The sequence below is a fragment of the Epinephelus fuscoguttatus genome, linkage group LG18 (assembly GCF_011397635.1).
Source record: "Epinephelus fuscoguttatus linkage group LG18, E.fuscoguttatus.final_Chr_v1".
Lineage (NCBI taxonomy): Eukaryota > Metazoa > Chordata > Actinopteri > Perciformes > Serranidae > Epinephelus > Epinephelus fuscoguttatus.
The window spans coordinates 37,079,227-37,093,189 of NC_064769.1; the positions used below are offsets into that span (position 1 = coordinate 37,079,227).

The 13,963-nt window shown below is 41.4% G+C and overlaps 1 protein-coding gene across 2 annotated transcripts in view; it reads left to right on the top strand.

The window, feature by feature from the left end:
* Positions 1-12,590, top strand: part of zswim6 (zinc finger, SWIM-type containing 6) — a 91,318-nt gene extending 78,728 nt beyond the window's left edge. For both annotated transcript variants that reach the window (XM_049560053.1, XM_049560052.1), the window contains 9 exons: positions 1,044-1,220; positions 1,320-1,466; positions 1,813-1,959; positions 3,024-3,284; positions 5,376-5,511; positions 7,333-7,490; positions 8,522-8,685; positions 8,794-8,875; positions 11,691-12,590. In XM_049560053.1, coding sequence (XP_049416010.1) covers positions 1,044-1,220; positions 1,320-1,466; positions 1,813-1,959; positions 3,024-3,284; positions 5,376-5,511; positions 7,333-7,490; positions 8,522-8,685; positions 8,794-8,875; positions 11,691-12,553 — 2,135 coding nt within the window. In that variant the 3' untranslated portion in view covers positions 12,554-12,590. The remainder of the gene's footprint in view (positions 1-1,043; positions 1,221-1,319; positions 1,467-1,812; positions 1,960-3,023; positions 3,285-5,375; positions 5,512-7,332; positions 7,491-8,521; positions 8,686-8,793; positions 8,876-11,690) is intronic.
* The last annotated feature ends 1,373 nt before the right edge of the window (positions 12,591-13,963 follow it).

The window sequence follows — 13,963 nt, forward strand, 5'->3', positions numbered from 1 at the left end:
ATTTGATTTATAGACTCTTATTCATGATGGACATCACAGATAATTATATAGTTGGGAATCTAAACATATATGTATCATGTCTGTGTGTTTATGTTTGACTACATTTTTATTTGAGAAGGAGCATGACTGTGGCAGTCGTCTAAGGCTGCTGTCAGCCCTAGAGTGGTCTCCTCTGGTCTGAATCAGGGACTCATGTTGTTCCAAAGTTGTATAATTGCCTAGAGTTGGTTGGTGTTCTCACGGCAGCATTTACAAGAGGACCAGATCAAATGCCTTGTGTGAGAAAGCTGCTCTTGATTGGTCAGAATTTCCATGTGGGAAAAATCCAGGAAGTAAAGCAAACGTTGAAGAAGAGTACACTTGCAAGATAAATGTGACACTTTGTAATGTCACAATGGAGGGACAACTACGCAGGTTGATTTTAGCGCTGCTCATCGTGGACTATATTGCTGTCATTGTTCATTTTAGTCAAAGCATACAGTTTGAAAACGAGGCAAACGCGGCTCCAACTAGAAAACAATGTTTTGATGCATTGGATGTGCTGAATGTGCATATTAAGGCAGTACAGGAGGAGGTGCACATTAATAATCCTCCAGGACTGTAACATGCTCATGTTTAACCCAAACAATGTGTCATGTGACTGCAGTTGCTTCACATCCAGGTCGGAACACCTTCTCACCACAAACCAACCGCACCAGAGTTCCTTTGGAACCGGACTGAGACCACCTCTTCAAGAAGGTCTCAGTCCGGTTGTTTTGGTGCACACCTGAGTGTGATTGCTGTGTTCACACCTGCCCAAACGAACCGCACTGAGGGGGCAAACGAACTTGAGTTGGATTGAACCGAATCAAACAGGGCAGGTGTGAAAGCACCCTGAGAGTTTTAAGTATTTAAATAGCCTTCATGTGTCTCACAGTCACAGCTGCTGCTGACCATGATGTTGAGCTAGCCAGTGGGTCAGACAACAGTGATTAATTTCCCAGCATGCACCTTTCCCTGCCTTACAGTTTGATAACCTGACGTCCTGTATTCGCCTCTCACAGATTCCCTCACTCGGCCTCACCGGACGGTGTTCACGCGAGCGATCGAGGCCTGCGACCTGCACTGGCAGGACCCCCACCTGCAGCACATCATCACCGAGGACCACTACACCAACTACTGTTACCATGACAACCTCGACAGCTCCCTCTTCGACACCCGAGGGTGGCCCCTGTGGCACGGTGAGAGAGCGGGGACATGTGGTTTGGAGGGAATTTAATGATAAGAAACAACTTAAGGTAGACTTCAAAATATCTTCTCTCGTTCCTCTTCTCCTGCAGAGCACGTCCCGACTGCGTGTGCTCGAGTAGACGCACTGAGATCACACGGTTACCCCAAGGAAGCACTCAGGCTCGCCATCGCAATAGTGAACACGCTGCGGAGGCAACAGCAGAAACAGCTGGAGTTCTTCCGCACTCACAAGAAAGGTGGGTTTGTTTTGATGCTTCGTACTTTGCCAGTTTCTGTCGTTAATATCTGGTTCATAAAACATTAAAAGGTTTATGTTAAGAATGAGTCTTTTTGTATTCAAAGCTTTTCTGCTTGTTGTACTGGAACTGTTTTTAATATTCAGCATCAACATGTATTGATAAGTCAATATTTCTGATAACACTAGTCTGTTCTGGTTTTCCATCATTCTTTAACCCATGTGAACATAAAACAGGTATTAAGTTACATTCTACGTCTTAAACTGAATTTGGTTTCCACTGTAGAAACCCTGATCGTTACTCTGACCAGTATAAATGACCTGTGTGTGTGTGTTTGTTTCTGCAGAGCTGCTTCATAAAGGAATAACATCAGTGACCAACCTGGAGGGTTGGGTGGGTCACCCTCTGGACCCCATCGGCACTCTGTTCACCACCCTGATGGAGACGGGGCGGGGCAGCGAGGACGGAGCCGCCGCCCTGCTCGACTTCTCAGGTACATACACAGATACATGATAGTGGAAGAAGTTCTCGGGTTCTTTTATTAAAGTGAAAGTACTGGCTTCTGAGCCCCTTCTGTGTGGAGTCTGCATGACGTGCTGGTCGGCTGTAGTCTTTATGGTGTGTTCAAGTACAATTTTCAGTTGTGTACACAGGTGATGTGAGGCGACGCAACAGTCGACAATCATCGCCACAAGTTCTTCGATGTCGGTTTGGTGTGTCTGAACTTTTTTGAGTCACAGGCCGGATTCATTGTCAACCATGTCTTGTATTTTATCTCTTTGTGTGTTTTATATGAAAAAGGTGAAGTATAATGTTGAATACTGTGCAGCAGACGTATGAAGTACCAGAAAATGGCAACACTTAGGTAAAATACCTCAGAGTGGCACTTCAGTACTGTAGTTGAGTAAATGTACTTCAGTACAGAACACACACATTTTCCTCTGTGTGTGTGTCAAACATTTACACTGCAGTGATTGCGTCTTCCTGTCAGAGCTGCAGCCCTCAGGTTGCAATCAGCAGCGATGACACAGACGTGCTGATTGGCCCGCAGTCATCCTCCAATAACAGCTCATGAATAAGAAATGCAGCAGGAAAAACACTCCAATTAAAATGCATTAATTATGCAGCGAGCTCAGCGAGACCAATTTCCAACACACTGCAGCCAGAGAGGACGGTGACGTTACACTTTGTTTCTCCTCCGAATGTGCTGAAGTGATGAAGACGCCGCACGGAAGAAGTTGTAAAAGTTTTCAATTAAGATCTCCAGCTATTTATACATCTATATATATGTGTGTGTGTGTGTGTGTGTGTGTGTGTGTGTGTATTCATTAGGGACTGCTAACCCTCCTGGGATGAACAGTGAGGTCTGCCAAGACATCATTAAGCCATTAAAACACATGATTACCATCCCCAGGAGGATACACTCTCTGAAAAGAACACCAGAATGAACAAATAGATCAATAGATTTATCAATACTCAGCTCCGTCCACGGCTCAAAGGGAACATCTTTCCCCCTGAAGTCATCTCTCACCCCTCCTCCCTCTGCCTCCCCCTCAGGCTCACCAGGTTCAGGCAGGAGGACGGAGCACCCTGTGTGCCCGGCGCAGCGTTTCCTGGAGGAGGGAGAGTCGTTTGTGTCGCTGGCCGTGGAGACGGCTCTGATTGGTTTAGGGCAGCAGAGAGTGATGCCGGACGGCCTGTACGCTCAGGAGAAGGTGTGCCGCAACGAAGAGCAGCTACTGGCCAAGCTTCAAGAAGTCGATTTAGACGACACGCTGGTGAAGATCTTCCGGAAACAAGCCGCTATCCTGTTAGAGGGTGAGTACCACTCAAACATTAAAGTGTTTATTTACAACATGCGTTTGTTAACGATTCTCAAATGTGAGAAAAAAGTGAGAACAAACTACTGCTCCCCTCCCCCCAGCATTTTAAAATGGTATTATTGTTGATGCCGTTGATGAGCCTTCAAACTGCCAGCAACACAGCACAGACTGCACTTTGTTGCTGCACAGTTACTCTTTTCCACAGTCTGCTGAGGACAATAACTGCAAGAATCTCCACTGATACTCTATGCAAACTGGAGATAGCTGCTGATAGCTACCGAGGAAAACAGAAGCTCCATACTTACTGTTTTGGTTGTGCAATGGCTGACGCACTTCCTTTGTGCTGTAAATCAACCCTCATTTTCCCAGAAGATTGTACACGATGACAGACAGAGTATCATAGTGAAAACAGGGCTCATAGGGAACAAATGTCAGTGCTGATGGTGTCATTCTTCTGTAGCCATGACAGTGTGCAGTCAACATTTACTGGACTTTGGTGATTTCTGTTTGAAGATTTAAGTCTTCAACAGGCAACATTTTCTAAGGTTTTACGCCTTTTTTAAACTTACAAAAAAGAAGAAAAAGGTAGAATAACCCAGCCTTATTTGAAAGATTGACATCTTTTGAGATTAAATATTCAGCTTTCATTGATTAACTGAATTATTGCCTTAAAGGTCCAGTGTGTAAGATTTAAGGGGAATTTAGTGGCGTCTAGCAGTGAGGACTGCAGATTGCAACCAGCTCCTGGTAAGAATTCCTTCAGTGTTCATTGTTCAGGAGGTTTTTACCAAGAGCTAAATTATCCTCAGAGGTCTCTTCTTCTCCAAAACAAAAAGACCAGGTGATTAAAACTGGTAAAAACACTTAATAAAGCAGTTGAACGTTACGAATCAGTGTTTCTCCGACGTTGTTTGGCATGTTGAAGACACCTTTTTTCTCCAGTAACTGAAGGTCCAGGGGTTGGTTCCACAAATACCTTTAGTTTTTTCCCCTGTGACACTTGCGTGACGTTTAATTTTTCCTTAGCTGAGGGACTTACTTAAAGATGTTGCAGGGAATCCCATACATCATTTCCTTAGTTAAGGATACATCTTCTCTGTGGACCGTTTGTTTGAACTTGTGCTTGTGATACCTAAGGTCTTTCGTGTGATATTTTTAAGGGATTTTTTAAACGAATAAGCCCAAGAGGAACATTTTAAGGAAGTGCTAATGAGAAAACAACAGGGTGTTGTGTTTTTTATTTTAAGGAAGCCCTGACTTGGACGTTAAGGGAAATCTTAAGGTGTGTTGTGCAACCAGCCCTAGATGTTAAGCAGGTTTTTACTGGGAGCTGGATTATCTGCAAAGAAATCTTCTTCTCCAAAATGTACCAGTGATTTAAACCAGTAAAATGACAGATAAAAAGCGAAACGTCTATCTCTATCTAGAGCCAGTGTTTGGTTTGTCTGTTCTGGGCTACTGTAGAAATATGGTGGTGCAACATGGTGATCTCTGTAGATGAGGACCTGCTCCCTATGTAGATATAAACGTCTCATTCCGAGGTAACAAAAACACAACAGCTCTTATTTTCAGGTGATTTTACACTAAAGAAAACATACATATTACATCATATTCCATTTCTGTCAGCATATCCCCCTAGATCCTACACACTGGACCTGGATAAAGAAAAACGATGACACTAATGTTTTTGCTGCACTGGCTAGAAATGCTTCCATCATCATCTTTTCCTGGAATCTCTCAACCCGAAAACTTCTTGTGAAATCTTGTAATGTCTCTTGATGCTGCATGCGTGTTGTTCTCACATGAAGTTTCAGGAAGTCCCTGCTCTGATGCCGAGACAGAAGTCTCTGTAGGTTGTGACTAACAAAGTGATCATCATTCTGAACCACAGCTGAGTCATTCTGCTCTCATCAGTCTGAGTTTAAATCAGCCGGGTATCAAACATGTTGACATGTCAGGCTGGGAAATAATCTGATACACGAGGACGCTGTTTGGCCCGTCATATGTGCATCATCAGCTCTGTGTTTGATCTCTGTCTTCACACTGACTCTGTACACTGAACTGTACCTGTGTTTGTCTCTTCCAGCTGGTCCTTACAGTGGTCTGGGGGAGTTACTCTACAGAGAGAGCGTCCCCATGCACACTTTTGCCAAGTATCTCTTCACCTCCCTGCTACCTCATGACGCCGAACTGGCGTACAAAATTGCACTGAGGGCCATGCGGTGAGTAGAAACACTTCCTCTTTTTAAGCTGTTGACCTTGTGACATTAATCTAGTGATAATGAATGATGACTTTATTTATACTGCACCTTTCAAAACAATGTTACAGAGTGGAAAACAAATAATGGAATTAGAATAAAATATAAAACACAATAAAATAATTAATAATTTCAGTAATTACAACAAATACCCTCAGATAAGTTTGGCTGCCTGAGATCCTCTGAACTCTAGGCCTATATTTTATCTCCAAGTGCACGTCACACACTGAGCGAGCCGCCTGTTAATGACGCTGTGGGCTAATGGGCATGTAGCTACTTCCATGTTTCAGATGATACGTCATGTTTGTAGTCGACCAATGAAGATGAGTTTACATATCACCTTGGGTTCGTCCTTCACCTTCTCAAAATGATCCCACACTTTGGATTTCCTGCCCGACAGGAAGAGCTCAGCATTTTTGAATGAGAAAAATGAAACAGTGAAAAAAAGACGTGTTCACAAATGTCTCCAGCTTAGTGTGGACTAAAGCCCCATTTACACTGCCTCATTAAGGCGAGAGTTTAATTTCGTTATCTGCTTTGCCGCTCGGTGTAAAAGGTACAATCAGTGATTTGGGTGACAGAGTTGTCTCACCTTTTAGGCGGCATCGGAGGTAGTAACAGCGGCGAAACGATGCCTGTATAAACAGGACAGAATCATTTTGCGACATGTTATGCATGCGACACACTGCAGGAGGTTTAAAAAGCAGCTGATAGCAGTTAGCAGCTAACTCAAAGAAGAAAAACAGCAGCTGAAAATGTCCGCAAATTGGGAAAACAATGAGGTCTGGAAGCTCCTTACCCTCCGAGCAAAGGGCGAGATCAGCCGTCATATAACGGGGACCTTAAATGGTATTATTGACATGTTAAGCCATTGTTCAAATTTAATTATTTATAGTTTATGAAGTGCTGCAAATGGGTATGTTATATGTCTCACTAGGGGCTGACTCGAGGTTCATATGCTTCCACGATGCTGGTATGCCGTCTAAAATCACACACTGGAGCAGGATGATGCCACTGTTGCTTGGTTCTGTGTAAAGATGCAAAGGAGGGATAAATAAGGGACTGTGTAGCTCTATAGCGCCACCTCTGTGTAAAAGGGGCTGTATTCTAAGTGTTGAGAGGAGGAACAGAAATAAAGAGGGAGTGAAGCGAGGAGTTTCTGCCCTGAATTGGACCAAACCTTTAAATGTAACTCTGCTCCTCTGCCTCCGTTAAGTCTCCTCTGGTCTGTGTGTGAGTGAGTGTGATGGATACAGAGACGGAGCGGAGCGGCAGATTTAGGAGCTATCTGGGGCGCCGTTTAATGACAAAACCTCCTTTTGCTGGAATATTCACTAAATAATTCAGCGCTGCTGAAAACGAGTTTTATAAAAATGTGTGAATAATAAATACATGCTGTTGGTTTCCTCCCTGACCGCCACGGGTGTTACGAAACTTTATATCCTCTCGCCCAAATTAAACCCCTTTGATTTTTATGATATGTAAATCTTTATGTTTTTTTAATTCCAGGCTTGAATTACAAAGGAGGAATATTAGAGAACACAAACGTGGTCTCACAGCAGCTGTTACAGGGTCTAACTGGAGTGTGTTTGTGGGGAAATTAAGCTGTTATTTTTAAACGTATTCGTCCCGAGGTGAAGATCCACCTCAGTTTATGTTTGAAGGGAAACTATTGATGATTCTATGAGAGGAACATGTGATAAATTCTTCATGAAATGTTCCTCACATCAGTTCCTGAGTGCTGACGTCTAATAAAGTTTTATTTTCACCTCTCTGTGTTCTCAGGTTGCCGGTCCTGGAGTCCACGGCCCCCTCCGGTGACTTGCCTCGGCCTCACCATATAGTGTCAGTGGTGCCCAACCGCCTCCCCCGCTGGTTCACTCTCAGCCACATAGAGACCCAACAGTGTGAACTGGCCTCCACCATGCTCACTGCTGCTAAAGGTACACAAACACACAGCTGTTCTCAAACCCAGGAAGGATGTTTTTGACAGTACATTTTTGGTACAAGTGACTTTTTTAAATGGCTTCTGATTTTTTCTGACTGTCCATTTTGAGTTGATGAGCTTTCTGGCTAAAGTAGGATTGTTGTTTGCTGCATGTCTGACAGTTATGACTCAAACTCCACAAAAAAGGATCAAACAGCCTCGTGCATGCACTCCCCATCTAATTAACTGGTGTAAAACGTCTCATGACAGCCGACAGACGCTTACAAAAAAAGGTTATAGCCAGTGTTGCTGCCTACAGCAGGCAAGAGCTTTTTAAATGAAATGAAAGACTCTGTAATACCTTATTTTAATGAAACTGACGAGATAAAATAGGTTGTTGACCTGATGATGTGTTGGAGGTCATAAAATAGCTGTTTAACATAAAACACCTGCAGCTCTTTTCAGCTCACCGTGACTTGTGTTGACCCATTTTCATTGAGGAATATCACCTCTCAAAGTGTCTATACCAGAAGTGACAAAAGCTTTTCATTTCCAAAGGCTGCTTCACAATAAAAGCCTTTGCATCAGCAGTAACTTATCACAGCTCTGATAGGTCTGATATTTGGAAGTACAAACACAAGCGTAGGAGTTAAACTAAACTACACTAAGTACTCTTCAAGTTCTTTGTGTCATACGTATATAAAAGAAAAGAGCCATGTAAATAAAATGAGAATATAAGACAAAGATATGAGTTCAGCAGTTCAAAAGGTTCAAAGGTATAAACTATAATGTAAACAGGTTGTGCAGTAATGTAGGAAATGTATATACATAATAAAAACAGGTTGTAGTCTGTACACTGTCACCCCAGTTGTTATATTCCTAAATGCTACAGTATGTAATGATTGCAAACATCACATTGTTGTGTGTGGACAACAGTCCTGTCATGTGAAAATAAACCAGCTGTGTTTGAGTAAAAGAACAATTTCAAGCCAATACTGGAAGGTGTGAATGACTTCTCGGTCCCTGTTTGTTGTGTTGTGTTACCAGGCGATGCTCGTAAGCTTGAAACAGTGTTAGAGTCCATCCAGAAGAACATCCACTCCTCATCCCACATCTTCAAACTGGCCCAGGATGCCTTCAAAATTGCCACTCTCATGGACAGCCTGCCAGACATCACGCTGCTCAAAGTCTCCCTGGAGCTGGGTCTTCAGGTAAACAACACACACACACACACACACACACACACACACACACACAGTAACACACATTAACACAAATAATATCACGCAGATTCAATACTAATGTCGTGTTTCTTACAGGTGATGAGAATGACACTGTCTACCTTGAACTGGCGGAGGAGAGAGATGGTGCGATGGCTGGTGACTTGTGCTACTGAGGCTGGTGAGTTTGTTTTTCTAATGAAAAGTAATTCACCGTCATATGAACCTTAACATGGTGACAGCGGCAGATACACAGCTAGAAGTTATTCTTGAACAACTGTCATAATATTACGTTATTAAAAAGCCATAGAAAACTCAAATAGTAGTTCACAAAAAATCTCATGAGAAGTCACTTTAGTATGTGATAATTATTGTGTGTCATTAAAAATGTTGTAAAAACGTCATAGTGAAGTATGTTGTAAAAAAAAAAAAAAAAGAAAAAAATAGTCAAAAAAGTCATAGTATAATATGCTACATAAAAATGCCATGAAAAAAATTATAGTATGTCGTATAGAATCAGAAAAAAAAGTCACCGTATAGTATGTCGTCCGAAATCATGAAAAAAAGTCAGTCATAGTATGTCGTCCAAAATCATGAAAAAAAGTCATAGTATAGTATGTCGTCCAAAATCATGTAAAAATGTCATAGTATAGTATGTCATCCGAAATCATGAAAAAAAGTCAGTCATAGTATGTCGTCCGAAATCATGTAAAAATGTCATAGTATAATATGTCGTCCGAAATCATGAAAAAAGTCATAGTATAGTATGTCGTCCAAAATCATAAAAAAAAGTCATAGTATAGCATGTCGTCCAAAATCATGAAAAAAAGTCATAGTATAGTATGTCGTCCAAAATCATGAAAAAACATCATAGTATAGCATGTCGTCCCAAATCATGAAGTCATAGTATAGTATGTCGTCAAAAACCATGAAAAAAAGTCATAGTATAGCATGTCGTCCAGAAAAAGTCATTGTCACACAAATTTTAGCATATAACGTCCAACGTTATTTGACAAATAGTCTATATTTACATACAAATTTATTCAAAATGAGCTTCAAAATTGAACACTTTCAAAAATGTTTTTCAAACTTTTAAGGGCCTTAATTTTCGCTAAATAGATTTAATAACTTAAAATACTTTTTAACATCCTGTGGAAATCAATATGTTTATATTTGGGGTAGCTGAATCTATGACAATGCACATTTAAAAAAAAAAAAAAAAAGAAAGAAAAGAGCACACTGCCAACTATTGCTGTGAAATCATTTAAATAAAGTAAAATGTTTGTCTCTGAAAGGTAGTGAGGGAAAAAGAAGCATACATTGAAAACACAAGTACCTGAAAAATGTTCTTAAGTAAAGTACTTGAGTAAATGTAGTGGTAAAACTGTCTCGGTAAAAGAAAACCAGGACAAACTTCACCAGGACTTAAAGTAGATTTTGGAGGGCTCTCAGCTGGAGGGAAGGAATGACTGGCAGGGTAGTAATTATGGAAAGTTGTGGACTTTTGGCTGATTAAGTGGACCTCATGTTGGGACTCGAATACTTGAAACCCAGTGGCTGAGTTTGTGGACAGGAAGCTGTGTCCATAGGGACGGAGCTCTGTAGGGGAAAAACCCTCCTCCCAGATGATTTCTTGTGAATGTGAGAGGAGTGACAAGGAGTCCCTGTTTCTGTGAGCACAGTTTGAATGGACTCATTGAGAAAATGCCAGTCGGTGATGTAGAGTGGGGCCTGACCATAAAAGGTCAGAGAATTAGAAATAGAATATCCAATTAGAAGGTAAAAGGTCACAGAGACTGGTGACGTACTTATTTTGGGGGGATTTCTGAGACATTTAATGACTCGAGGTATAAAATAGGGGCGGCAATACTTCTGTGGACATTTTCTTGAATTAAAATATGCTGTTTTGAATTTTGCAATAGTTAATCAAGAAATAACATTGAAAATAAAGTTTTTTAGTTAGTACAACTTGTACATTCATAGAAGCAGAGTGATTTTAATCTTTTCAGTATCTAAAAGGAGCATTAGAATTTTGCTGGCAGTAAAGAGTTATTTTTAATACACTTTAGATTGTCTAGATAAGGCAGGTGACATTTTAGATTTTTGTTATTGTCAACAAATCACATTTAAAAAAAAATACCAAAACTAAACATCTAAACATGAAACTTCACAGTTCCCTAATTTGTCTTTTGGAAAAGTTCTGTGGTTCAACTGAAGGTCTTAAGAACGTCTTACAAATACAAAGTTCCATGTTAAAAAATTCAATTGTAATTTCTTAAAATGGCCAAACACTAGTTTTTAGCAAACATTATTCAGACAGGAGGATGTAGGATCAGATCAAAATAAACTACACACATTGTAGTTTATTTTGTTTTTATTCTATCTCAAACACCAAGTATTTGTACGCCACTGAAAATAGTCCCCCACAAATTGACAATTTCCTCCCGTTGGAGTCTTGTTTGATGAAAATCACAGCGACCAGAAACTTTTAATTATCTTTTTTACAAATTACTCTATATATTTGTGAGATTTATGTTTTCAGTTGGAACCAAAGAATTTCCCAAAGGAACTGTTGAACCAGATAACTGAAAATATATCGTTGGTTTTCGTATTTCCATGGGATATCTATCTATCTATATATAAATTATAATTATTAATATGTAACATGGACAAAGAAGAGGATCTATAATTGAGCCTTGAGGAACACCAACAGTTAAATACCATAAACTAAAATTTCTTTTCCTCTCTGTTGGCAATTAAGATTTTTTTTTTAAAATGTCACCTAATTTATCTTGAGGATTCAACAATGGGGCTTTACCATGGTCCTGTCATACGTAGAGTGAAAGAGGACATCATATTTAGGGAAAACAGTACAGATGTCGAATGGAAAAAGAAGAGGACCTATGATTGAACCTTGGGGAACGCCTAAATTTACTTAAAAACAGGCAGGGGACTTAAGATTTAAATTGCTTACATTTCTTTTCCTCTCTATCTAGGTGTGTTTGCGCTGGACAGCATCATGCAGAGCTGGTTCACCCTCTTCACCCCCACTGAAGCCACCAGCGTCGTGGCGAGCACCGTCATGTCCAACAGCACCATCGTCCGCCTGCACTTGGACTGCCATCAGCAGGAGAACCTGGCCAACTCTGCCCGCACCCTGGCCCTGCAGTGTGCCATGAAGGACCCCCAAAACTGTGCCCTCTCAGCTCTGACTCTCTGTGAGAAGGACCACATTGCCTTCGAGACAGCCTATCAGATTGTACTGGACGCGGCTGCCACGGGAATGAACTACACACAGCTGTTTACAATAGCACGCTACATGGAGCATCGCGGCTATCCTATGAGGGCGTACAAACTAGCAACATTAGCCATGACTCACCTGAACCTCAGCTACAACCAAGACACACACCCGGCCATCAACGACGTGCTCTGGGCGTGTGCGCTCAGCCACTCGCTGGGGAAAAACGAACTGGCATCCGTCATCCCCCTGGTGGTGAAGAGCGTGAAGTGCGCCACCGTCTTGTCAGACATTTTGCGGCGGTGCACGCTGACGACGCCGGGCATGGTGGCGCTGCACAGTCGCAGGAACTCTGGGAAGCTGATGCCTCTGGACAAGGCTCCACTCAGGCAGCTGCTGGACGCCACGATCGGGGCCTACATCAACACGACGCACTCTCGGCTGACGCACATCAGCCCACGCCACTACAGCGAGTTCATCGAGTTCCTCAGCAAAGCCAGAGAGACGTTCCTCATGGCGCACGACGGACACATCCAGTTCACGCAGTTCATAGACAACCTGAAACAGATTTACAAGGGCAAGAAGAAACTCATGATGCTTGTTCGAGAGAGATTTGGTTGAAATGACCAAATCAACTTTTTTTTTTTTTTTTTTTTTTAAAATCCTTTCTAACTTGAAGTGAAAATCCTCTGAAACAACTTTCATGCAAATCTTATTCCTGTGATTTGGCGCTGCGGGGTCAAACGTGAGAATGAACACAGTTTCCTGAAGGGAAATAATTAAACTGTGATGTGGGAAAAGTCACGTTCATTCATTGTGAGTCGTACCAAGCAGGAACTCAGACTAACTGGATATCCAAGGACAATGGGAATAAGATATGAATTATGTTTTGGTTAAATTTTCTCCTGAAAATGACAAGTTTGAAATAGAAGAAAGAAAAAAAACACTGTAAACCATAAAAGCAACAGCTGGTATTGATGTGTATAAAACTATTGCATTTGCAGAAGGAGTCAATTAGTGGACGTTTGTGTGTTTCCCTTTATATATGTATGAGAGCGAGAGTAAGAGTTTTACACTGAGTATATTATACTGTATTGTCCAGTGGCAAAATGTCCACCTTGCACTCCTCCTACTTCCCTCAGCTAACGTTCAACAGCCTCAAAGAAGACGACGACAAACGGCTTTAAACCAAATGGAGAAACTCCATCTGAAGTGACAAGTACCTCTTTTTAAAGGATCCAGCTTTACTCTTTCCCCCCTTCCAAGTCCTTCGCCTGTCTGATCTGTGAAGTGAAGGGAGAAAAATTCACAATCAGAATTAATTTTACTGGGTTCGATACTTGTTTTGGCTTTGCAGTGTTGTCTCAAACATTCAGTATGCTTATTTTACAGTCACAGAAACAAAAAACAAACTGTCTTGTGGAAACTGTCAACATACATTCTCAGGGATTTCTCTTTAAAAAAAACAACAAAAAAGTAAAAAAAAAAGCAAATAAAAAACAAACAAAAAGAGAACAAAAGCATTTTATTGTCCTGTATATATGAAAGTATATGTCTGAATATTGGAAAAAAAAAATGTATATGTTAACTAATTTATGACAGAATATTCTATGTAAGGCACAATACTTGAAGCTGCAGTACTTTTTGGTTTTATGAAACAAACAAAAAAAACATATCAGAAGGACTTCAAAATCGTTCGCCTTGCATCGCATCAGGGGCCAGTTCGAAACTGAAGTACACTGCTGGCTGGTTTTTGGCTCTGCGGACATGTAATGAACTGCAGAAACCAAGACAGGAAGTGGACATGCAAAGTGTGTATTCTCCCTAACACAGACGTGTATTGAGGATTGTAGGAGTCGGGAGAAAGAGACGACTGTGGAGGCAAAGCAGCGACAACATACAGCTGCAATGTTCAAGTAAAATCTGCCTTCATGTCTCCTTCTGCTGTGATTCAGTCACAAAAAGCTCTGTTTTATATCCACGCCTCCTCCTCTGACATCTCGACTTTGTGCAGGACAGAAAGTTGCTCTA